Source organism: Corvus hawaiiensis, chromosome 15, assembly GCF_020740725.1.
Source record: "Corvus hawaiiensis isolate bCorHaw1 chromosome 15, bCorHaw1.pri.cur, whole genome shotgun sequence".
In the NCBI taxonomy this organism is placed as follows: Eukaryota; Metazoa; Chordata; class Aves; order Passeriformes; family Corvidae; genus Corvus; species Corvus hawaiiensis.
In genome coordinates this window covers 1693206-1719250 of record NC_063227.1, presented here as the reverse complement: position 1 = coordinate 1719250, position 26045 = coordinate 1693206, and the positions used below count along the sequence as shown (strand labels likewise).

The 26045-nt window shown below is 49.6% G+C and overlaps 1 protein-coding gene across 5 annotated transcripts in view; it reads left to right on the top strand.

Annotated features, from left to right (window-relative positions):
- The window catches only part of HTR4 (5-hydroxytryptamine receptor 4), a 70102-nt gene that overhangs the window by 27109 nt on the left and 16948 nt on the right, over nucleotides 1–26045 (top strand). For all 5 annotated transcript variants that reach the window (XR_007206985.1, XM_048320097.1, XM_048320098.1 and 2 more), the window contains 4 exons: nucleotides 7319–7444; nucleotides 8337–8537; nucleotides 16514–16667; nucleotides 17347–17957. Coding sequence is in view for 4 of the 5 variants with exons in the window: in XM_048320097.1 (XP_048176054.1) it covers nucleotides 7319–7444; nucleotides 8337–8537; nucleotides 16514–16667; nucleotides 17347–17957 (1092 nt within the window). In the remaining variant the exon portion in view is untranslated. The remainder of the gene's footprint in view (nucleotides 1–7318; nucleotides 7445–8336; nucleotides 8538–16513; nucleotides 16668–17346; nucleotides 17958–26045) is intronic.

The window sequence follows — 26045 nt, the reverse complement described above, 5'->3', positions numbered from 1 at the left end:
GTGGGATCTGGGTTCCATCTGAGCTGAGAGCCTGCACTTCCCATCCTCAAAGCACCTTGACCTCCTCTCTTGTTTATTTGAAGTGAGAAATGCGATGAGGCTTTTGTGGAGAGTATTCAGAACATGCACTTAGCTGGGGAGGTAGAAGGAGGTTTAAATAAAACCAGGAATTTAAGTGCTCTGCTCTTGAATCAAGGACATTCCATGCCCGTGCTTAGAGAGGACACCTGTCTGGAGCCTCCACACATGGGTGAGGGCCATAAAAAATGAGCTGGTGAACATCAGGGGCTGGAAGGTTTCTGGCTGCCTCCACTGGAACTATCTTTACCAAACTTTGGTTTTTATGGTAATGCTCAAAATGAGCTGGGAGCTGGTTTTGTGTGGCTTGGATTCACGCGGGGGGTCTGTGGGGGGGTCTCAAATAAAATTTATTCTAGAAATCAACATTTCATCCTGTCTGTGCCAAGTCTTCCATTAGCTGGGGTAACTGCAAGGAGATTTTTCATTCTTCTGGAGGCTTGAAACTGGGAAACTCTCCAGGAACTATTAGAAGTTAGACAGCCAATAGCTGTATTTGTCTTTTGCTGTCCAAGGCATAAACAAGCAGTGGGGAAAGGGCACAGCCTGGATATTTTAATACCCAGCCTCATGCCAGGACCCTTCCAAGGGTCTTGACTAAATGCCTCTCATTTAACAATACCTTCCTAACTGCAAATATTGTTTGAAAAAGCAGAGCAGGACCTTCATGGTTTCTGATTTGAGCATCTTCCAGGTGCCAGGCTTTGGGCAAAGATGGGAACAAAGGTTTGAAAAAGAGAAGTCAGCGTGAGAATGCTGAGGATGACTGAGAACTGCCTTAGGGTGTTTTGATAGAGTTAACTTTGGGGTAACGAATCTCTGGGCATAGGGCAGGGCTTATTTGGGGTTGGTTTTTTTTAGGAAAAGTTATAATAAGACAGGGCAATAAATCCTTTTAGGCCAGGAGCAGCAGCTCGTCTGAAGAGCTGTGGGCTCTGTGCACCCCAGTTCTGCACCTGATAATTGCAGGAGGCATCACACAGATTTCTGTGAGCAATCTGGGCCCTCAGAGCATGTTTAGCATGAGCCTAAACCTTTATTTTCTCACGCTGTGCCAGAGGGGGTCATGTCATGGATGTGCATCCACTCACTGCCCGTTTCTAAACTCCTGAGATAAAGTTTGAGCCGTACATGTGTGTAATGGTGATGTCTCTGTGAGGTAAAATTGTTCTGTACCATAACCAAATTACAAAAATTCTTGTGCAGAAGTACAGCCTGGACTCTGCCTTCAACCCCTGGAGAACAAGGAGGGGAAATTAATGACAGTTAATGAGAATATTGGCAATGAGGTGCTTCACTCCATCAGCTCTCCTGAGCGCAGCTCGGTGGCGTTTGTTGTTGAGCATCGAGCCCTGTGTGCGACAGGGGATAGGCAAGAGGCACTTAGACAACAGGGGATAATCACATTCTGATTATGGAACATACACCAAAAGTCAGGATTACTTTTCTGCTTCTTTCATCACCCTCTGTTCATCACTGAACTGCTGTGGGGTTTGGTAGAGGCCATGCACTCGATTAGGAGGAGCAATTCTAATTAGGAACTGATCAAGACGTTTCTGAGTAAAGGCATGTTTGATCTCTGGTTTTATTCAGCGTTTACAAAGGAGAAATGATTGTTACAACATCTCTGCTGTGCTGTGTAGTGTGTCTAAATCCCTGCCTAAGTCAGAGATTTGGGTTTTTTCATTGCCAGGAGTATTTGATAACCACGTTAAAATACTCTGCACAGAATCAAAGAAAAATAGAACGGTTTGAGGTGGAAGGGACCTTAAAGCCCATCCAGTGCCACCCCTGCCATGGGCAGGGACACCTCCCACTGTCCCAGGCTGCTCCAAGCCCCAGTGTCCAGCCTGGCCTTGGGCACTGCCAGGGATCCAGGGGCAGCCCCAGCTGCTCTGGGCACCCTGTGCCAGGGCCTGCCCACCCTCCCAGGGAGCAATTCCTTCCCAATATCCAATTTAAACCTACTCGGTCAGTTTGAAGCCATTCCTCCTTGTCCTGACCCTCCATCCCTTGTCTCTCTCCATCTTTCCTGCAGCTCCTTCAGGCACTATAAGGCCGCAATCAGGTCCCCCAAAACTTCTCCTCTCCAGGCTGGACAATCCCAGCTCTCCCAGACTTTCTTCCCAGCAGAGCTGCTCCATCCCTCTGCTCATCCTGGAGCCTCCTCTGGCCTGGCTGCAGCAGTTCCAGGCCCTCCCTGTGCTGCACATCCCAAAGTGGTGTTGTGTTGGGGTGAAAACAAAAGGGGAATGTTCAGCACGTGAAGGGCACAGTTGGATTAAAACTCGAAGACTTGAAAATATATTATAAGGAACAAAGAATAGTCCAAGGTGCTGCAGAGTCTGGGTGGAGGTGTCAGGGTGGGATTTGGGTGGCGCAAGGGCTCTCCTGTGGAAGTTGTTAGAGGATGCAAAACGAAGCAGTTGCAGCAGCTGCCTTTGCTCCATGTAAATACTGTGATCCTAATCTCATGCTGATTTCGTAGGTTAATTTTAGCTTATATTTTAGGTGACAGTCTAATGGCTTTTGAGGATTGTACTCACATACATCAGCCCTGCAGCGATACCTGCTCGTATGTGGGTGTAAATTATGTAACTCTGGATCTGCTGCCTGGGAAGGAGCAGAGCCAGGGCTCTGTCCTGCCCTGCAGGAGATGCAGACAGATGTGGCTGCTGGGCCAGCTCATTCCCCTGCACAGAGTGAGTCCCCAGGGCTCAGGCAGAGCCCAGAGCTCCCCAGGGCTGCGTTGATTTCCGCCCTCATTCCCCAAGTGCAAACTCCTGCCTCGCTCTCTGTCTCAGACCGTAATCAAGCCTCTCATTGCCCAGGATGAGTTTTCAGCCCCAAATGAAATTTCCACTGAGCAAAGGCCAGAACTTGTGCTGCTGCCAGCTGAGGAGGATGCACGGAGTAGCAGAGAGCTCGAGGATTCCTGGGTTTGGCACTTGGAGCCCCTCATGCCCTGGGTGTGAGCCTGGCTCTGCACCTCACCGTCAGTCCTGGGGGCAGTTTGGGCACCACAGTGGAAAAAAATATCTCTAAAGCTTGGGAGAGCCTCCCAAGGCTCTCTTGGAGGAGAGGAGACTGAGGGGAGACTTTTCAGGTGCTGCAGCTCCGATCTCTGCTCTCTGGGACAGGGACAGCACCCAGGGAATGGCTGGAGCTGGGTCAGGGAGGTTTAGGTTGGATATCAGGAAAGGTTCTTCCCCCAGAGGGTGCTGGGCACTGCCCAGGCTCCCCAGGGAATGGGCACGGCCCCGAGGCTGCCAGAGCTCCAGGAGCGTTTGGACAGCGCTGCCAGGGATGCCCAGGCTGGGGTTGTTGGGGGGTCTGGGCAGGGCCAGGGGCTGCACTGGGTGATCCCTGTGGAACTTAGGATATTCCACGATTCAGTCCCAGAGCATGAGGTGGGAGCAGGGCTGGAGCCGCCTCTCCGGTGCCGGTGTCCCCCGAGGTCCCCCCGTGTCTGGCAGCTCCAGCAGGTCCCTGTTCCCAAACGGGAGAGCGCTCCCAGCACGCACTGATTGACTGTGCCAGCCCACACACGGCAATTTTTAAAACGTTTAAATAGCCTGTCTTCTCTGCTTCATCTTGACAATTGGTTTTAATCAGTGTTATCAGCTGCTTAAAACACTTCATTCTCTGAAGCGCCGCAGCTTTCAGCCTGCGGGAGATTCATGGAGCGGAGGTGCAGGACTGGGGATGTTAGCAGGAGTTTTGTTTCAAACCAGCACAAAAGGAGAAAACCTCATCCCTTCCCTCCCATCCCACCGCCACGATTTATTTGGTGGTTTGTTGTTTTGGTTTGGTTTGTTTTTTTTTTTTCAAAAAACCACTCAAATAAACGACTCATATGACCGAGTTATTTTGATACGTGGAATGCTGTCAATACTTTAATTAATTTCCGTCTGTTTCTAAAACAGAAGTGAAGGACATATTCATTGACTGGAATCCGTTAGGAGCTGTCCTGCCATCTGCACCGGCTGAAGTGAAGCAGCACAGGCAGTGCAGCATTTAAAGGCATTTAAGGAAATTAAATGCTTCTGGATTAATGCTGACTTCTGATTAATAGTTTAGAAAAGGACGTGGTAACAGCTGGAAAAGCAGAGATCGAATAATCTCTTCCCTATTGTCGTGTTTCTGTACTGAGATGCATCAACAGGTTTACCCACAAAAATAGCTTATCTTGATTTTTAGGTGCTTAAGACCTAATGATTTTTTTTATGCCTAGGAATAATCAGGGAAGTGGGAAAGAGGAGAGGCAAATGACATCTTATTTGTGGTTATGAAACACGGAGTTAGGGAGGGAAAAGCCATGGCTGGAAACAAAGCAACCCAACCCTTCCCTGTGTGCCCCCCACACCGAGGGCGCTGTTAAACCAAGAAGAAAACTCTTCCCGAGGCTCCCAGTACTCCGAGCTTTTTAATCTCCTTCCGTGAGGCTTGTGCACATCCCTTGTTGGGGAGTGTTCCCTGCGGTCCCGGGGCGCTCGCGGGGTGATCCCGGGGTGCTCCCGGGGCGCTCGCGGGGTGATCCCGGGGTGATCCCGGGGTGCTCGCGGGGCGATCCCGGGGCGATCCCGCGTCCCTGTCAGGCAGAGCTGGCCCCTCCCGTCCTGAAACGGGCCATCCTTTTTGTCAGCCGTGCTCCTCTGCCCCCAAAGCACGGCGTTTTTCTGCAGCCCTGACTCTCTGCCTCCTGCGGGAGTTCTGTGCTCCCAGCACGGAGCTGTTGGCAGGGATTTTCCCCTCCGTGCCCCCGGGGAGCTCGGGCTGTGATGAGTAACGAGAGCCAGAGCGATGTGCGTGCTCTGACCCCCAGGACTGGTCTGTGCTCTTTAATTGCCGCATAAAATACGCAGAAGCACCCGGGTTCATTTGGAAAAGTTGGGGTGTTTACAGGAAAGTGAAAACTGCGCTTGGAAAAGTAATTACCTTTTTTTTTTACTTTCACATTAATGACGGTGCAGAAGAGCTTTTTAAATATGTCCACATGTGAGTTTCAAGCATTCATTCCCCATCAGTATTTCACCTTTTTCCTTAAGTGATTTCTATATCTCTACTAACCAGCAATCATTTCGCCTGAATCTCATTTCCTCACAATAGCAAACCCATCAATCTCTGCTTTATTAAACAGGGAAGCAAAGCTCGGAAGCCAGAGCACTCCGCTTTGATAAAAGATGTTATGCAAACCATTGATTTTAATTTACAGCAATATCCACTTCTTCCATTATTAACAACTCGGAATTACTAAGACTGAATAATTAACATGTATTCCTGCTTGATGATGGATTATTCTGAAGGCAGAAACAGCCCTGCTGAAATCCCTCCTGCACCCGCAGTGAGGCATCCGCCTGTGTAATGTTCCCCAGGGGAGCAGTGCAACACGGCACGGCAGAAATCCTTCCAAAAGTGCTACCAGAGTAAATGTACCTCTCACAAATGTGCCAGGGTGAGTTCCTGCCCTGCTGGGCTCTGCTCAGAGCCTGGGTGGTGACCGGTTCTGCCCAGGGATGCCACCAGGATGCCACCGCTCTCAGGGCAGGGTTGTCTGTGGTGCACGGGGTGGGAAATGTGGGTTTAGAACTCCTGGAGGTGAAAAACCCCTCAGGCAGTGTCTGGTGAGATGTTGCTCAGGGCTGGGCTCCTTTGGCATTTCCAGAGCTTGTTTGGATGAGTAAAACTCAACATTTCTGTGTGCCAGAAGTCCCTGATCTTTTTCAGCTTTTCTCCAAATCAGGAGACCTCAGTGAGATGAAGTGTAAAAAGCCCGGGATGTTGTTCAGTAAATAAAAAGTGACCCCAGAGTCAGTCAAGGTAAAACAGAGTAACAGTTCCATTTTTCAATTACCTGAACAATCTCACATCATCAGTCCTGGGTGTCCAACACCAGCTCTGCAGGCTGAGAAGAAATTTCCCTGCTGAATTAGTGTCAAGTGTTGCTTTTAATGCAGTTTATCTCCAGGCACACTTGATAACAGGAAAAGTCCCTGTTCCCACGAGCACAAGCAGGTGAAGGTTTAGGATGCATTTTATTCAGGATATATCATTAGAAATAGCTTTAGAGGAGAAGTGGCTCAAAATTTTGTGATAAAACCAGGTTTATGAGGAATTTTTTGCATGCTGGGTGTTACTTTCCTGCTTTGCAAGCGCTGAAAAAAGAAAAACCAAAAACTTTCTTTGAAACAGCAAATTACTTGTAGAAATGGAGACTTAAAATATGGCTGACATGGGGGGGGGGGGCGGGTTTGTGTTATTCTTCCTTTTTCTTTTCTTCTTCTTCATTAACTGAAAGAAATTATTGATCTCTGGGTAGGGGGAAATTGGGCACTTGGAAAAGAATTTATTTCCTCTCCCTAACTCTGGAAAAGTTACTAAGTGAAAAAAGGGGAAAAAAGAGAAAAAAAAAATAGAAAAGCCAGACTGTTTTGTGTTTTGTGGCACAGAGTGAAGGGAAGAGAGAAAAAGGCAAAACATTATGTAGATTTCAAAATTCAAGATGTAAAATGCTCGTCTTGAGGAAAGTTTGAACCCATTAGTCCTTGTCACAGCACATCAGGAGCTGACAGACAAAGAGTGATGGGTTCAAACCAAAAGAGGGGAAATTTAGGTTACAGGTACGGAAAAAATCCATCCCTGTGAGGGTGGGGAGGGGCTGGGATGGAATTCCCAGAGAAGCTGTGGGTTCCCCGTCCCTGGGAGTGTCCCAGGCCAGGACATTGGGGCTTGGAGCGCCCTGGGACAGTGGAAGGTGTGGGATGAGATGAGTTTTAATGTCCTTTCCAACCCAAACCATTTTGTGATTTTATGATACTAAAACCGTGGGGAAAAAATGGAAAAATTACCGGGAAAAAACCCCAGAATGCTTCTGCATGAAAATAACATTATTTATTGGGGTGAAAAGAGGATGGAAACGTTTTTGTGTGGAGGCTCTGAGCTGGGCTGTCAGGAATCAGGCCCAGCTCATTCCAGCTCTCCTAAATGGGCTCCTCCAGGGTGTGTGGAGGCTCATCCTGCCCTGGGCAGCCGTGGGTGCCGGGGGGGTGCTCTGGTGCTGCTGTATGGGATGGGTGGGAATGGCCATGGATGGAAAGGGTTGTTGGGAGTGGCCCACAGGGACAGCACAGGCAGCTGCTGTCACCACCAGCAGTGCCCCTGGCTGGCACCGCTGGGCCACCCCTCCCCGTGCCGCTGCAGCTTCTTTTCCTCTCTCTCTCGTCTCCCTGTGCGCTCCCAGTTCGAGTGAGGGCTTCGGCATCGCGGAGAAGATCGTGCTGCTCTCCTTCATCTCCGCCGTCATCCTGATGGCCATCCTGGGCAACCTGCTGGTCATGGTGGCCGTGTGCCGGGACAGGCAGCTCAGGTGAGCCCGCCCAGGTGGCCACCACGGGGGCAAACCCCTCCTGACGAGCTGAGGGCAGGAGATGCCACCAGGGAGGTGCCCCTGCCTTGCACACCCGCACTGCCCTCAGCTCGTCCCGCGGCACTGGCACCATTTTAGTTCCCATCCTCATCCTTTTTAGCATTCTCAGTGTAGAAAACCAGGCAAATCAGTGAAAAACACCGCTAAGCAGCAATTCCTGGGGGAAGCAGGTTGGCCCCTGCCCCTTTTCCATCTCAGATTTCCCAACGAGCTCATCAGAAATCCACACAGACCAAGGGCCAGGTGTGCAGCTCCACCATGACAGTGTTGCCCACAGTTTGAGGGGGTCACAGGCACAATTCCTGTCTTGAGGCTGCTGCTAACCATGGGAATTGTCAGCCCAACCTTAGGAGCAGAAAAAGATATTTAACAGCCTCTATTTGTGTGCTGCGTGGGATTTTTAATGGATTTAATTCTATTTTATTGTTGTGATTTTAAAAGTACTCTTCAAGTTGAAATTACAGCTTCAGTCTAGATTATTCTCTGTGCTTTCTGGAAGGATTTTCTCCATTTACAAGTTAAAATAAAATCCCCCTCCTCCACCCCAGAGTCTCCAGTGCAAGCTGTGAGGCTGAGCCACATGCAGAGGCCTGTGAGCATCCATTTGCCTGCTCTGGGTGAGCAGAAAGATGTGTTTATGCCAGGAAAACGGTGGACATTTGGCTTTAAAAGCCAGGAGCAAGCCAGGGGTGACTGTATAAAGTGAGGAGTGTGTTAGGGAGGGGTTTTTAGTGTGATGGAGCAGATTAAACCCAAAATCAGGCTGGAATCTCTCTCCATGTGTGGAGGCTGCTGCACTGAACCCACCCTAATTTTGTGTTGTGCCTTTCAGGAAAATCAAGACCAACTATTTCATTGTTTCCCTGGCCTTTGCTGACCTGCTGGTGTCGGTGCTGGTGATGCCCTTTGGAGCCATTGAGCTGGTTCAGGACAACTGGATCTATGGAGAGATGTTCTGCCTGGTGCGGACATCCCTGGATGTGCTGCTCACCACAGCATCCATCCTGCACCTCTGCTGCATCTCCCTGGACAGGTACGAGCTGGAGAGTGGCATTGCTTGAAGTCTCTGCTGTGTTCTTGGTTATCCTGAGCTGCCAGAGGGCAAAGATGGACCTGTTGGGAATGGCAGAGCAATGAATCTCTCCCAGTGGTGATTTTGGAGAGAATTCTGATGAGGGCAGAGCAACTTGTAATGGGGTGAGATTTATGGTGAGGGCCTGGGTTGTTCTGTGCACAGCTCTGCTGGCAGCACTGAGCAGGGGTGGCTCTGCTCCTTCTTGGAAGCAGAAAAAGACACCTGGGCTGTGTCCAAAGGAGGGAGCTGAGCTGTGGCAGAGGAGGGGCATCGTGCACAGGGTGTTGTTCCAGCAGGGATGTTCCTCTGCTCCCAGGGAACAGGGACAGGATGAGGGGAAACAGCCTCAAACTGCACCAGGGGGGGCTCAGGGTGGACAGCAGCAGGAATTTCCCCATGGAAAGGGTGCTCAGGCCTTGGCAGGGGCTGCCCAGGGAGGTTTGGAGTGCCCATCCCTGGAGGTGAAGGATGGATATGACACTCAGTGCTCTGGGCTGGGGACACAGGTGGGGATTGGGCACAGGATCATCTTGAAGGTCTTTTCCAGCCTAAATCTCCTGGGAGGTCCTAAAAACTTTCCTTTCTTTCAAACTTTTCTTGTCACCTAAAAATAAAGCCCAAAGCCTCAATAATTTATGGCGAGCAATTCTGTTTGACTGCTGTCTGCAGTTTTTCAGGGTAAATGGCAGAACTTCCATAAGAACTTTTCACAAGAAGAACACTCAGTAGAAAACATTCTGGCTATTCTGATAATATTTAGAGCTTTTTTTTTCCCCTTTGAGTTCTGTGTGGAGATTTCAATACCTTTAAAAACACTGTTACTTAGTATTGCTAACAGGGCCAGAATAACCATAATTATTCTCGTCACTGTGACAGCTGATATTTGAATATGTTCTATTTCAGTATCTTGAGAGTCTGAGTGCAGCCAGACTTTAAAAAAAAATCGCTTAACCTCTGTATTGATGGGCAGCAGTTCTCCGGGGTGGGAGACAGGGCACCAGCACAGGCAGTTTTGTATCCAGAGAGAAGCTGGTGTCCAACAAGCACAGCTCCTATCCTTATCTGCGAGTTTCGATAGCTGGGACACAAATGAGAAGCTCGTTATCTTCAAAACATTGACAAATTGCCACTCTGAGCCAATTACCAGGAAAGCAGATGTTGGGCACCGCGCTCTGGACGTGACCTCGCTCTCTGAAATGTTGCAGTTTGATTCTCCAGGCTCTTCATTAAATAGAGAGGGTTGTGGAGAGAAGGGAAAGTGGGATTTCACCTCTGGATTTGCAGCAGGGGATGAGGATCTTCCTGTGTGGGGGGCACAGAAAGGAGGTTCCCCCTTTCCCTGCCCTCCTGGAGATGCCCCACATGCAGAGCCTGCTGCCTGTCCCCATCTGTCCCCCAGATCCTGGGACAGCCGTGGCTCAGAGCTGATGCTTTAGGGATACCCCTCCACCTGGGCTTTAAAGCTCGCTGGCAGAAACTTGGATTTCTCTGACAGTTTTTAGCTGGTTTTTTTCCACAGTGAGAACTGATTGAGAACAGTGTGAAGGGGCCAGAATAGATGAGGAGAAGGCAGTGGATGGCCCCAAAAGGGCAGAGCAGGTGGATGAATGAGAGGTTTTTGTGGAGGGAAGGATGACTCAGCCCAGCTTCGATCTGTTCTCCATCCCCAGTGCCTCCCTGGGCTGCAGGGGCAGCGCTGCTTCCTTCCCAGGGCTTAATTCAATTCTTTTTAGCTGTTTGTTCTTGTGTTCATTCAGAATTTATGGGAGTCTGCTGCTGCTAGTGGGTACTTTTTCTGTGATCTATTTCCTGCCTTCTGTTTTATTTCAGGACATGCAAGCGTGAGTTTTAAGGGATTTTTAAAGAAAACTGGGTGGTTAATCTAATCCTAAAGGCTCTGTTTGGAAAGTCATTCCCTTCAACTTATTCACAAAGTGTTGCTTGAAAAGACTTTTATCTGATAATATCTTGTATCTGTTTCCACTGCTGCCTCTGGAAAAGAAGGAAACAAGCACTGAGGCTTGAATTCTCCAAGGCGTTGTTCCAGCAGGGAACTGATTTTACTGCTCAGACACAGGGAGAAAAGTACTGCAGAGAGCCACTGTCAGTGTCAGCTGGAAAAGGGATTTTCCAAGGTAGCAAAGGTGTCTCAGGGCTCACTGAATCCAAAGTTTGCTGCCACTGCCTTATGGTTTTTCATCCCCTCTTTGATAGTCTAATATAATAGAGAGGTTTACCCTTGAAATATTTATTTTTTGCATGTTTTAGGCACACGTGTCCATTCTTTGTGCCAGTGCAATAAAAAATAATTGCACTGCAGATAAACAGACCCAGGAGCTCTGAGGGAGTCTCCGAATACAGAAAACCTGTCAGGAAAGGGAATTTTTTGCTCCAGTATTTGCAGTCCAATTTGCACTGCAATTACTTCTCAAAGTTTTGTGAGGGGGACAAACAACAGAGAAACAAAAACATCTGTGGTTTTGGGTTTGGATGCACATCTGGCACCTCTGGGTGCAGCTGGAGCATCCTCACCCTGCTCCCTGCACCCTCCCGGCTGTCCCAGCACAGGAAGTTCTCCCCAAGGCGGTGTCTCTGCTGGGTGCTGTTTGCTGGAGTATTCCAAACATTTGCACACCACAAACCAGCCCTGGGTGTGTCTGTCCATCCCAAGCCGATCCTACATTCAGGCACAGCCCAAAATCCCTGCTAAAGCAGGGCTAAAGCACGGCAGATGCATCCAGAGAGCGGCAGAGCAGAGTGACAGATGCTCCTTGTGCCGTTTGCAAACATTAATTACCATTAATGGACTGCTCAGGCAGCAAATTAGCCCAATCCTGTGGGAGAGGTGATGTTGTAAAGCCTCCCAAGCCCTGTGCTCTGTGGTGACATCCTGTGACAGCAGCCCTGTCCCTGTACCGGGGCACGGAGGGGACCCCTGAGGGACACAGCGTGGGCACTGCCCTCCCAGCGCTCCGGCACAGCATTCCACACTCATCCCCTCGCTGTGGCATCACAGATGAGGCACGAGGGATGGACTGGTGCCCGAAGGATGCCCAGGCCCTGGTTGGGAGCACAGGGTGTTTTCCCAGACTGGGAGGAAGCTGCCGTGCCCAGCAGTGCCCCGTGGAACACCCCCGGCTGCCCAGGGGCACGGGGAGGTTGTTAGTGGGGAGAGTTCCTAAACTTGGAACAGCTGTCAGTAATTAATGGTTACAGTCTGATTAAATGCCCCAAATTCCAGCTGGAGTCCTGGCCAGGCTGTAAATCCCCTGTGCCCATCTCACCTGGATCTGGGCAGCTCCCAGTGCTCAGGTGGAGGGACCGAGAGCTAGCGCAGGGAAGGGGCTGAACAAAGCCAGCTGGAGCCTGTCCCCGCGGCTGTGAGAGGTGACAGAGCTCTGGAGTTGTCCCTGCCAGCCCAAAAAACACCCCAGGGTTTGCAGGATTGCAGCCTGAGAGTGTTAAGGAAAATCCCAGAGCAAATGGTCACAGCACAGGCTGAGGGATGCTCTGTCCTTTGTTAATCGTTGCAAACCCTCTAGAAATGTTTCATTTATTTTGCCACTCTTGCTGCCAATAACCCTCCACACACCTCAGCCCCACGGGGGCCATGGAGGAGCCCTCTCTCTCCATTTGGCAGCACACGTTTGTTTGTGTTCCCTGCTAAATTTATCCAGCTCCAATTAACTGTTCTCTTTAGCATTTTCCTCAGTGTAATTATTTCAACACCAGCAGGCCGTTGTTTTTCTAATATGAATTTAATTTTGTTAGATATAATCATTTCAGGACATTTTCAGGACCAACGATGCAGAACTTTGTTTGCTTTGGCACAATGAGAGCCCAAAAGTTATTTGCTCAGTGGGAAAAAGGAAAATAGAAAGAGCTGTTCTTTCCAAAAAAAAGTTAAAATCTGATTATACGGAGGCCAGAACCTGTTTTCACTGAAACATCAGCAACAGCAGTGCTGGATTAATTTCCCACAGGCACAAATAAATTGAAATCATGGCTCCTTAGGTTCATCACTTGGTCAGGGCTCAGCTGGAGGCTCTGTCCCAGTCTGGATTCCCTGAGGGACAAGGACAGTGACTTCCCACGGACAGAGGGCTTGGCTTTGCACCCTAACTTTGGGAGACACACAGTAGTACCCACAGTTTTCCCATCCTTTTGTCTTCTTTTTTCAAGTTTTCCTATCCTTTTATCTTCCTTTTTCCAGTTTTCCATCTTTTGTCTTCTTTTTTCCAGTTTTCCCATCCTTTTGTCTTCTTTTCTCCTCGATTATTGAAGAGGGGGTGAACTATTACTCAGTGTGAGTGCTCGGTGACTGTTCTGTGTCTCATCCTGGCCCCGCTGATGATCAGGCAGATGCTGTGTACATCATTTTCCATATGCACATGACACCAAGCCGTTTGAAGTGTGGGCCACCCCCAGAGCCAGGCTGTGGATAAGGGTGGGGGTGGATTTGTCTGTCTGAGGTAGCTCAAGAGCTCCTTGCAGGGTAGTGCCGACAGGCTCCCAGCTCCAAATTGCACTGCAAACCAGGGAGATCCTTGCATTTCTCCCCAAGGGCAAGGAATTCTCTCCTGCAGCTCAGTAATTCTGTTCCCCTAGTGCCCAGGAGGCGAGGAGGGAGCAGTGGTGTGGTCAGAGCATCACCGGGCCTGAGGCAGGAGCTGAGCACTCCAGGGCAGCTCTTCCACAGCCGTGGGATTGAGGAGGTGTTTGGATAAATAAATAATTCCTTGCCAGGGCCCAGAGCTGGGTTGGGCTGCTGGCAGTCAGATCCAGGGTGTGGAACTGCAGTGGTTCCTAACTGGGACCATGCAGTGCCTGAGGGAAGATGGAAAGAGAGTGCCAGGACACAGGGAATGGCTTCCTGCAGCCAGAGGGCAGGGATAGATGGGATTTGGGAAGGAATTGCTCCCTGGGAGGGTGGGCAGGCCCTGGCACGGGGTGCCCAGAGCAGCTATGGCTGTCCCTGGATCCCTGGCAGTGCCCAAGGCCAGGTTGGACAGGGCTTGGAGCAGCCTGGGACAGTGGAAGGTGTCCCTGCCATGGCAGGGATGGAATGAAATGATCTTTAAGGTCCCTTCCAAAGTCCCTTCCCTGTGATTCTGTGATTCCTGCAGAGGCCAGAAGAGCCATAAGGCCAGAGAAATAATGGATTTCTTCTTTTCTGCCACCTGTAAAATGTTAGCACTTGATTCATTCCTGTGGCAAATGTCTGACAGGGAAAAGGAAAAGCCTTATAATAACATTTGCTTTATTGGAAGAGCTGCAGCTCCAGGAAGGGATTCCTGTGTTTCCCCTTCAGTGGAGAATGTCATTGCAGAGGAGAGGATGTTCCACATCATCTGCTCTGCCATAGGTAACAGGGAAGTGAACATTTGCAAGGAACTCGACTGATAATAGAGAGAATTAATATTTAATTGGGCCTGGACGTGGCATTAATCATGTGTATGCATTGCATTTGATGTTCATCCATCACACAGTCACAGCAGCAATAACAGATACTCCTTAGGAGCCCAGCAAAACAGCTCTGCCTTGAAATGAAGCAGAAACACAGAGCATGTCTTTATTCCAGCCTCTGACTGCAACTATTGATAATCTCACAGATACAATTACTTTTCTCCCAGTGAACAAATAGCTGCTTAAATGCTCAGGCCACCACATACATCAAATCAGGAACAGCTATGACTTCCGAGCCTTCTGTTGGCACTCACAGCTCGCTGTTACCTGGCTCCTTGGATGGAAATCCTGCTGGGCTCTGGAGAAGTGGGTGCTTGCTCCTCTGCCTCCCTCCCCGTCACACAGTTGTCACCCACACCCTGCTCAGGGCACTCTGTCACCCCAAACAGTGACAGGAGGAGCCCAGCTCGACTCGCTGAGCGCACCAGCGAAAATGAAATAAAATCTTTTGACGTGAAAGTGGAGGAAAATTGCTGCTGAATCACTGGGAGGGAAGAAATATGAGAGCTTAAGGTGTCATTTTTACAGGCATAATTTTTACTCTAATGGCCTTTAATAGCAGGAACAATTCAGTGCAATTCTTTCAGCTGCAGCGGGGAGAGGAGCAGAGAAATGTGATCGCTCCAACTGCTGGCAAGAATTGTTTTCCTGCTGCAGTTAATTAGCAGTGTACAGTGGTTTTCCTTTCCTGTTTGCTTATCCAACTTGTCAAAGGGCAGCTGCTGTCTTGTCTGGGTTTATCCTTTTATTTATTGGATTTCTTCTGCCCTTTCTGCAAATGAATGGAGTCTCTCTGACTTGGCTCCGTGCCTTTGATGTCCAGCACTTTGCAGTGGGTGACTCTGAGATAAGAAACAATTAAACAGTGCAGGTATGAATCCTTTGTCTTGAGAGTCAGAGGAGCAGCTCTGATACCGAGGGAAGCTCCCTCTGTCCCAATAAACATCCCAAAAAATCCTGTTGGGATTCAGCATCACTTCATTTCCTGGGACAGGGATCAGCCCCAGGGGAGCTGGAGCTCCATGAGAGGAACATTTCACCCACAGGTTTGCTCCTGGCAAACCCCATTTCTTTGGAAGGGCAGCTTTCCAGAGGAACAGGCTGCTTTCTCATCAGGAAACCAGAGGAGAACGGAGGAATTATCAAATTGCAGGAGCTGAACGCCTGTTTCAGCGTTTTTCCCCTGTGACATTTTGAATCTTGTTTCTAAGAGACTTTTAAGAAATGTTTTCTTTTGACACTTTGATATTATTTCAAGCCTCTGTGTGGAATATATCATCTGATTTTATCAAAATAAAGCAATTCAGTTGACTCCACATGACTTTAAAAAAAAAAAAAAAAGGCCTTAGGAAAAAATGGAAATTCTTGTATTTTTGTGCCTGGTTAGGACAAAGCTCCTGGTTCCCACTCAAATCTTGATGAAATAAATGCACATCTCGAAGAGCAGCTCCTGAATACACACAGGTGTGCTTGCTGATTTAATTTCTCTAATTCATGGTTCTGCTGACCTCATAATTTTTTTTACAGAGTGTGCTGGAATCCAAAAAAATAAAGAGCAAAAAAAATTTTATTGGGAACCTAAGACTGATTGTCAGGTCAGGACCACTGAAAGTCTGCGATTGGATATTTGCTGATCTGGTCTTCCTAGAAATAAATAATAATTTCAGAGCCAGAGATTCCCAGTTTTAGGTTTGCTACCCCTTCCTGATGCAGACATCCACAGGCAGGGGGTGGCACAGGGATCAAACAAACAGAAAATTTGATTTCTTATCTCTTTGAGAAGATGTTTTTAGGCCATAGCTGTTTTAGTAGCCAGGGACCTGTTGTACTTGGGATATTTGGAATGGATCAGGAGGAGGAAGGAGAGTTCAGGGCACATCCCCCTGATGGTGCAAAGACACCTTTGCCCTGTCCTGGGGAAAGTTAAAGCCCAGCTGGAAAAGAGGTGGATTCCTGGGAAGTAGAAAGGGAGCTTGGTTATGGAAAAGCACCCTTCATTTCCCTGGCATTTTCACAGCTTTGGGAGGCTTTGTTAATTTGTGGTTACAGCTTCTGCAGCCTTGTCACAATAAATGTCCAGTGCAGGTCGGAAATTTGGTTAAGCTGACAGGAAGGAAGGGACAGGGATGCCCTTGGAGGGTGGGGACACCCTTGGTGCAGAGGGAGAGGAGGGCTGGATATGGAATCTCTCCCTTGCCCTGCAACCTCAGACAACCCACAGACTGATCTGTGCCTCATTCTCCCTGGCTGGAAAGCACAAAACTCCGGCTTTTCCTTGCGAGCCACCATGAAGCTGTGGAAATATCCCGAGCTCCTGTGTGAGAGGCCCAAGGCAAGCAGGCTACAGACTTTTTTTATCCCTTTATCTTGAAAGGGGTGAAACAAGCTGGAGAAAAAGCTTTACAATTTAATTTTTAGAAGGCTTGGAAGTGTCCCCTGACAGTTTCTCCCCCGTTTTTGCCCTGCAGGTACTATGCCATCTGCTGCCAGCCCTTGGTGTACAGGAACAAGATGACCCCGCTGCGCATCGCGGTGATGCTGGGAGGGTGCTGGGTAATCCCAACCTTCATTTCTTTCCTCCCTATCATGCAAGGCTGGAATAGCATTGGCATCATTGATCTGGTGAGTAGCCAGGGAGCGACACCAATCCAATCTATTGGGTGCTGGATGTTCTTTAAAAAGCAATTTTCAGGGAAAGGGAAAAAGAAGGAGAAACTTTCTGTTCCCAGTGCAGAGGGGCTGCTGAATTTCTGGAGGGGATTTTTAAGGGGGGTTGAAGTGACTCTGTCCTGGAAGGACTGACACTGGGACAGTGGTGGCCCTGGGAGAGGATTTTACCCACGTTCACTCTCAGTTCACTGAGGAGTCCTTGGAAAGAAGGCCAAGCCCCAGCTGGCCTCCGACAAACACCTCAGGAGTCCTTGGTCCCCTTGGCCTTTGCAGCTCTCACTTAAATAAGAGACTGGATTGTTCCTGTTAGAATAAACAAGAGCTTGTAGTGCCAGGACAAGGGGGATGGCTGCACACTGCCAGCGGGCAGGGTTGGATGGGATATTGGGAAAAAATCCTTCCCTGTGAGGTGGGGAGGCCCTGGCACAGGGTGCCCAGGGAGGTTGTGGATGTGTCCAAGCATCCAAGGATGGTTGGATGGGGCTTGGAGCAGCCTGGTCTAGTGGAAAGTGTCCCTGCCCACGACAGGCGGTGACACAAGATGATCTTTAAGGTCCCTCCCAACCCAACCCATGCTCTGATTCTCACGTCTCCCCTCCTTCCTTGCCTCATCCTCCTCTCCGCACCCCAGATCCAGCAAAGGCAGTTCAACAAAGCCTCCAACTCCACCTACTGCATCTTCATGGTGAACAAGCCCTACGCCATCACCTGCTCCGTGGTGGCCTTCTACATCCCCTTCCTGCTGATGGTGCTGGCCTACCACCGCATCTACGTGACGGCGCGGGCGCACGCGCGGCAGATCCGGCTGCTGCAGCGCGCGGGGAACCCGGCCGAGCCCCGGCAGCAGCCCCAGGAGCCCCGGCAGCACCCCCAGGAGCCACGGCAGCACCCCCCTGACCAGCACAGCACCCACCGCATGAAAACCGAGACCAAAGCTGCCAAGACCCTGTGCATCATCATGGGCTGCTTCTGCCTCTGCTGGGCCCCGTTCTTCGTCACCAACATCGTGGATCCCTTCATAAACTACACGGTGCCCGGCAAGCTGTGGACGGCCTTCCTGTGGCTGGGCTACATCAACTCGGGCTTGAACCCTTTCCTCTATGCCTTCCTCAACAAGGCCTTCAGACGTGCCTTCCTCATCATCCTGTGCTGCGGTGATGAGCGCTACCGAAGGCCTTCCATCCTGGGCCAGACCGTGCCCTGCTCCACCACCACCATCAACGGCTCCACGCACGTGCTGAGGTGAGTGCTGCCCACAGCCAGCAGCAGGAGGAATTTGTGCGGGGTTGAGTTCGTTTTGCGACATCTCCGTGGGTTAAATGCATAGGAAGCGATGGGGTGAAAGAAATCCTGAGGGTGCTCGGACAGCCTGGGTTTGTAGGGAGCAGGAACGTGCTGGAATGTGCAGTTTCTGCAGAGGCGTGCTCAGCAAAAGCTGGGAGAATGCAGAAATTGTGCGTGAATTTTGGTGTTGTTTGGTCTGAGGGGAACAACAGAGGGATTTGGGGGACTCAGGGGGATGGGACACTGAGCCAGAGGTGGGAGGCACAGCAGGAGGAAGGGAGGGAAGTACAGGTAATTCCCAAAAAACAAGCTGCAGGCTCTGGACAGAACCAGAGGTGTTTCTGTGCAGCTGTCCAGAGATTTTGTCTAGATCTGGTGGTTTTGGTAGGTGTGTGCCTGAGTCTCCACACACAGACAAGGACTTGGTGGTTGTGTCAGTGTTCAGAGCTGGATCCACCCAGACACTAAACCAGACCCAAAGCACTTCCCAGCTGGCTCTGATCTTGCCCCAGTCTCCCTTCTGCAGTGATCTCTGAAGCTTTGGAAAGAGTCCTGAGCCATGAAATGGATGGGAGGTGAGGCAGGGCTTGAGTCAGACCCCTCAGGCTTTCTAAGCCATGAAGGGCATCACACCATATTTATTTTCTGCTGATTAAAATCTGTTTGGTGGCCATGGTGCCCCGTCCCAGAGCCCTGGGCATGTGATGGATGTGTGGCACCGTGCCAGGCTCAGCCTGTTTCTCTCAGGGACATCCAGATGCTCCTGTGCTGAGGTGGGAGGAGGGACAGAGCAGCCCTTGTCCACTTCTGTTTGTTATAAATCCTGTTTTGCTCTGTTCAGATTATCTCCTGCCTTTCCAATCTCTCCAGTTCCCACTTCCCACTGCTGCATTCCCTCCTCTCTCCAGGTGCTGGGGGGATGCAGCTCTGCACACCAGCCCTTCACAGAGCAATTGCTGTGTGTTTTCCTCAGCTTTGGGACTGATAAGAAGTGTGACTTCTGTCCCTGGTGCAGAATATGCCCTGATGGTGGTGACAGAGGGGTTGGCATTAAAGCAAACCCAACCAATTTTAGTTTGTGGATAGTTCATCTCAGGTGAGGAATTTTTATTTCTTCGGTGCTTTGCTCTTTAATGCCAAAAAGGTTGGATCCAGCCTGGATGGAAGAGAAAGTTACTTAGGCAGGTTCTCCCAAGGCATAGATAGAGTTTTTTCTGCCTTTGACATACAAGGGGCTGTGTCCAGCAGTGAAATACTGAAACCTTCCTGTCAGGCTGGCTGCTCCCGACCCCACTGAGGAGCTCCACAGGGACTGCACCTGGATCAGACCCTCCTTTTCCAACCTCAAAGTTGCTTCTTCCTGACCAAGAGCTTCTGCAAACGGGGACGTTGTGCCTGTGGGATTTTACAGCTGCTCCCTGGCAGGGACAGCAGTGGCAGGAGGGACAGACCTTGTGCTGAATGGGACAAAAATTAGCACAATAATGAACTGTAAATAGATGGAGATTTCTGGATGTTCAGGGTTCTGTGCAACACCAGAAAAAAAAGCCAAAATCATCTGAAAAATTCCATGTTCCCCTTGAAACAGATTGTTTGCATTTCTTCTGCCATGAGCAGATATTTATTCAACACAAACCAACAAACTCCTGCCTCCATGAATCACTGAACTCCTGTACAGCACAAGTGGATGGGGAGCCAGGTCAGCATTGCTGGAATTCCTGGATAAAACAAGTTGTGAAATTTTGCCACAGCAAAGGAGATGACTTTGGGTGAAATATATTTGAGCAATGATTAGAGCAGACAAACCCTGGAGCATTTGGGTCAGGGAGGTCACTCTGATGTGTTCCTATTTCCTCTCAGAAGTGCTCAGAGCACTGCTTTGGTCCCTTCAGGGAAAGCTCTAGTGAGAGGTTTATTTACCACTCATTTTCCAGCACAGAGAGGTCTCCTCCAAATGTCAATTGGATTTCTCCAGAGGAAAACACATCCTGATTTTTCTCTTGAAAGAGCCAAGAGAAACAAAGTGGGAAAAACCAGAAACAAGCACCTTGGGGGCTGGCACTGCAGCGAGCCCCAGTGTCCCCTGCTGCCACTGGAACTGGAGTGCAGCTACTCAGGGCTCCAGTTTGCAGAGGTTTAACAACTTCTGGATCTGTTGGGATAAAAATAAATCCCTGCTGATTGTAGGGAAGAGGTCAGAGCTGTGGAGCAAAAGGATGAGTGATCACAGAATCATGGAACCACAGAATGGTTTGTGATGGCTTTTTTGGAATGGTTTGTGGTGAGTGGCTCTCAGCCAGGATTCCCCCTCAGCACAGGGTGGTCCCGGGGGTGGAGCAGTGATCCCATCCCACCTGTGAGGGTGGGATTTCATGGGCTGCAGCTGTGGCTTAGCTCAGGAAACACAGAGGTTGTTCCTCAGAGCTGCTCCTGGTGGATCTGGCAGGTTTCTCTCACAGATCTGGGCTTAAAGGTAAAACATCTCCTCTTGTTCCTTATCCTTCCCTGGGCACTGAGACAGATGCAGAGACCACAGAGCTTCCCGTGGCAGAGCAACACCCTCAGTGCTGGGGGTTGGGAAAGGGTTAAAATTTGGGAGTGCCTGGGAATTTCAATGATCCTGCAAGATGAATCAGAGCTCTGTCAGGTTCTGTCTTCTCCACTACAAGTTCCTTAACCCCAGGTGGATCGTTTGGTCTTGCTCTGCCCTTCCCTTCATTCCCCAGCACTCCCTGCTTCTGCATTTTTCACAGGGCATTTTTGGAGGCATTTTGGAGGCAACTGTGGAGTTTCTGTGCTGGTGGCACCTGCAGAGCTTTGTGGTCTGTGTTGTCCCTTCTCCAGCAGTTCCTTTATTCATGGCACCCTCAGAGAAGAACTTGCCCCCTTGCCAAGGCACTGATAAAGCACATTCCCACTAATTTTTTTTTTTTTTTTTTTTTTGAAATTCCTGAGCAAAAGCTTGAGAAACACAGCAAATAATGAGCATTTAAAAATGGTGACTTCAGTGATAATTCACTCGTTTTGCCCCAGCCCCAGAGCAGGGCAGCCAGAGGTTGCTCAAGATGTGTTTTCCACTCCAGAGGTTTCAGTTCAGGGATCAGCTCCCTGTGCCAGCAGAAGTGGCTCCAGACCACAGCCTGAGCTCGGGGATCTGATTGCTGCCTGTAAATGCTAATGTTGTTAAATAGTCAAGAGGTAATTTGGTTTTCACCTAAATTTCATTAGCTGCCAACCTGGGAAGGGATTCTCTAAAAATACAGGAGATGATTAGACTCAGTAATAACTAAAAAAAGTTTTGTCATTTCTCGAAGGAGCTTTCTTAATTTTTTCATGCAGCTTTGCCAATATTTACAACCAAACTTATGTTCCAACTTCCCTGGCGTGGTTTCACAGCTTGGCAGCAGTGCCAGCCTGCACAGTGCCAGCCTTTGGTGGGACACCCCCTGTGACTGGGGGCTGTGAGGGGTCCTGAGCAGGGCACAGGGAGCTGAGACCATCGGGGTCCCTCCAACAGCAGCTTTGGGCTGAGTCAGGGAGCGTGGGGGAGATTTGGGGATCTGCTGCGGGATCCAGGAGCAGAGAACCCCTCGGGTCCAGGAATGTGGATGTTCCACAAAGCCCAAATTGTCCCCCCGTGTCAGAGGAACCCTCCTTCCCCAAAACCCTGCTCCCCAAAGAGCAGGACACTGCTGAAGCCTTGTCCCAGCTCCAAAAACACCTCACCAGAGGGAACCGAGAGCTTCTGACAAGAGAAAAGCTTCCTGTAACTGTGCTGAGTGAAATCAAGATATTTATCTTATTTCTTACAAAGGGGAGAGGGGATTAGAGTTTTAAAATAGCACCGTTTCCTTCAATTTTCAAAAGATCATCTCTTGCAATATGCCTGGATGTTGGAAAAAGAGATTAGAGTGAAGCTAAACCCCGTTTTGTTATTTGGCCTAATACAAGATTCAAGATCAGAAGTCCTGCCTCAGTTTGTGTCTGGTGGGGGAGCCGAGGCTCTGAAGGGCACCTTGAGCTTTGAAACGACTGAAGTGTAATTGATCTTTGCTTTTAATTGTGCTTTGGGTAATGATGGCCATTGTGTTGTGGTGGGGCAGGATCTTCCTGATTCCAGCTGGAATTAGGGATCCTTGGCCCAGAGCAGAGCCCTGCTGGCCACAGCACCGCATTCCCTGCAGCTGGAACGCCTGGCAGCTCCCCCTGGCACATGGCAAAGCCCAGACCTGGTGGAAACTTCCCACTTAAATAACAGAGTGCGACCTAAACAACTGCATTTAGAGAAAACAGAGACATCCCTCACAATGCATCACACCTTGGATCCAATTCCCAGTCCTTTGCTGGTCTCTCCCCTCATTCCAGAGGTCCAAAACAAGATTTAAAACTAATTTTGGTACCTGAATAAACTCTGTTATGGATAGAAATTTGCTCTCCACCTACTCGCCTTCTGTTTCAACTGACCTTTGAATGTGTTGGGCTGGTTCTCTCCCCTCCAGAGATTAATTTGGTTTATCAGCAAAGTGTTTCCAGGCAATGCAAATCAGCATTTGCAAAGAGCTCCTCGTGCCTTAGGGTTAGAAATTCTATAGAAACCTCAGCAGTTATTGTCATGTTCTGTTCTTCCTCAGGGCAGCAGAATCTCCAACTCAGAGCTAGTTGTGGAAGGGCATTTTCATTTTAGGTTTGCTTCTTTGTTCCTCTTCTTTTCAATAATTCTCTTCCTTTCTGATTGCTGGAGGAGAATTTATTCCTGCACTGTGTGCACCGCCCCATTGTAAACTCATAATGTGGAAAAGCTTCCCTCTTGCTGTGTTAAAATTGCTTTTTGAGGCTTTTGGAGTGTCTGTGGGAGAGAAAGCCTTGTTATTCCCAAGATATTTTGGCCAGAAATTCGGAATTTCCAGGAAGGTGTTGAGGACTTTCAGCACACCTGCTGTGATTTGATTTTTTTTTTACCAATTTGCCACTTTTGGAATCTTTCCTGTTGCCTGCAGTGCTCACCCACCTGTGATCCCAGCCCTTGGGCAGCTCTGAGCATCTTTCCACCTTCAACTTTCCATTTCAAAGCAGAAAAAATGGCCACTTTGAGGGTTTGGCTTGATTTATTTGGCATAGCAAAGGTGATCCTTGCCACCATCTGCTGCTCAGTGACCTGGCCTGAGAATTGATCCAGAGCCAGGCTTGGTTTGGGTTTACCACCAGTAAAGCTGCACTGCTGCTTTGGAAATGTGGGATTTACATCCTGCCCTGCAAATACTCCATCCCCATTAAATCCAGCTGATTAGGGCTGTTCCTGCATGAGCTGATGATTTCCAGTCCTCACTTCTGCACTCATCTTTCTGCTCTGTGCCCATGCCAGACCGTTGCAGCCATCACAGGAAGCAGCATTTGAAAACCCCGGTAACCAGATTTAGGAGGCAGTTTGGGAACTCCCCAGGGACTCCTGCCATGGGCTTCTGCTGGGCTGCCTTTAAACTGGATTCCAGAAGGCACAGACACATTCCAGGCACAGGTCTGAAATGAGTTTTGCACAGCAGCCCTTGGGATAGGCTTGGCTGTACAACTTCTCCTTGCTCCAGCAGTACTGGGCTGGGACTGGGAGCATTGCTGAGGTTCATCCTGACTTCCTCCCTCTCTCTGGTGCTGTTTCCCCTCGCAGAAGCCAGAATTCCCATCTTGCTTCGTTCAGCCTTCCCTGGCAGTGGTTTCAAAGTCAGTCATGTCCCTGGAGTGCAGATTGTGCCTGCCACTGCCAGGCTTTCAGAGATGCTCCTGAAGGTTTAGCAGAAGGGTTGTTAATGAGGCTGTTAATTTGTGTCACTCCCCTGATCCATCAAAACACTTCAGGAACTGCAGAGCACGTGGCACTAAAGAGCTTTTTGCTTTATCTGTGAAGTGTTTGTGTTATCATGGAATCGCTGAGGCTGGAAAAGCCCTCCAGGATTGAGTCCAGGCTGTGCCAAATCCCCACCTTGTCCCCAGCCCAGAGCACTGAGTGCCACATCCAGGAATTCCTTGGGGACCCCAAACCTTCCTGGGCAGCTCCTTCCCATTTTTTTTTGTACTTTGCCTTGCTATTAAGCCCAAACGATGTGACATCCACACAGGAGCATTTTCCTGCTCTGAAGTCCTTTTCTCCCTCAAAACAAAGTCTCACAATTCCTTTAACCTCCAAGTCTTCCAGGCTCTGAGTCCTGGCAGTGCTTTTGGTGCCACTGAAGTGAAGCCAGCTCTGGAAAGACACATAAACAACAGTTTAAGTGCAACATATTTGGAGATTTATTTAAGAATTGAAGGGAACAACATGAATTTGTCACTTTGCAAAGCCACACGAAACAGAGCAGAGCCAAACAGGCAAACTCGAATACAAAAGAAAAGAAGAATCAAGAAACTGCTCATGTCTCATATGAATGTTGCAAATGAGTGACTTTCTCCTTGATGGATCTGTCAGTGCACAGGAGCAGTCCCAGCTTCCCCTGATGTATTAAAGGCACATGAATGCACTCAGGGAGATTCATGCCCTGTGCTGCTTTTGTGACAGGCTTTTACAGCACCATGGTTGGTATTTATTAGCACTGAAAGCACTTCATAACACTTGGATCCAACGCTTGAGACAAGAACCGCACAAAGCAACTGCTCCACAGGCAGGAAAGCAATTAGGAGCGACACTTCCACAAGTGCTGCCAAGGGATCTTCAAAGAGCTGCGTTCCACGGAGCCAGCACAGCTCTGGAGCTGGCAGTGGGGAAGGTGGGAATGCTTTATGCAGCAGGAGTGTCCCAGGAGCACCTCCTGCAGCCCCTGGGCATCCCTGGAGCTCCATCCTTGGGCACAGCCCCCTTCAGCCTCAGTGGGAGTGAGGAAAACCAAGCAGTGATCGCTCTTCTGAGCCAGGGACAGGACCCAGGGAATGGCTGGAGCTGAGTCAGGGGAATTTGGGATTGATCTCAGGGAAAGGTTCTTTCCCCAGAGGGTGCTGGGCACTGCCCAGGCTCCCCAGGGAATGGGCGTGGCCCCGAGGCTGCCAGAGCTACAGTTTGGACAGCGCTGCCAGGGATGCCCAGGGTGGGATTGTTGGGTCAGGAGCGTTTGGACAGCACTCCCAGGGATGCCCAGGGTGGGGTTGTTGGGTCTGGATGATCCCTTCTGGCTCAGGATATTCTGTGGTTCAGTTCTGTGAGAGAACTCTGTAAAACACCAGCTCCCGGAACTCAGGGGAAGGAATGATGCCCCTCAGTGACAAACCATTCCTTCTGTCCTTGAAAGGATCTTCGTCCTTGATACATTTTAAAACAAGCCCATAAAATCCTTTCAAATAAGCTGCAAGCTAAATTAATTCCCTTAAAACCCTCTTTCCCCTCTGCTTGGCTTCACGTGTGTTTGCCTGGGCAGATTTGGCTTTAAAATTGTGTCTGCTCGCCTTGGGGTTCTTCTTGTCCCACAGTGAACGGTTGGGCAGCTCAGGCTGCTGGGCTCTCCTGGAGTTCCCTGCCCCTCTCTCCTCCCTCGTGGGCACTGCTGTTGGCAGCACAGGGCACACACGGGTGTTCCGAGCTCCTATTTCAGGCTCAGCTACCTTCAGGGACAGTTGTGCATTATCCTCTCCTCACATAAGGAAAGCTGTTTAACTCTGAGGGATTGGAGACACCTGAATTTTGATTTATTCCAGCCCGGGATTGCTGCTATGCAGGGAAATTTTCATTTCCACGTGCACTGTGCCAGGCTCTTGTTGGCTCAGGAGAAAAGTGCAGGATGAGGGAGGGGTTCCAGCTGGTCAGTGCTTTAGGAACCCCTAGCAATTCCCTGTTGCACTTCAGGGGGTTGGTGAGAGACCAGCAGCACCTCATTCCCAGCCCACAGAGGGGGATTTTAAAGCTCATCCTTGCAGCCAGGCATAGTTCCAGCTTTAGTAAAGATTAAGTGGTAACTGCTGTCCTCCTGCACCGCAGACGAAGTCAGAGAGCTCAGCTATTGCTCTCCCATCTGTACTTAAAATCCCAACCCAACACTTCCAGCACATGGGAGCTGTCAAAAGACTCCAGGA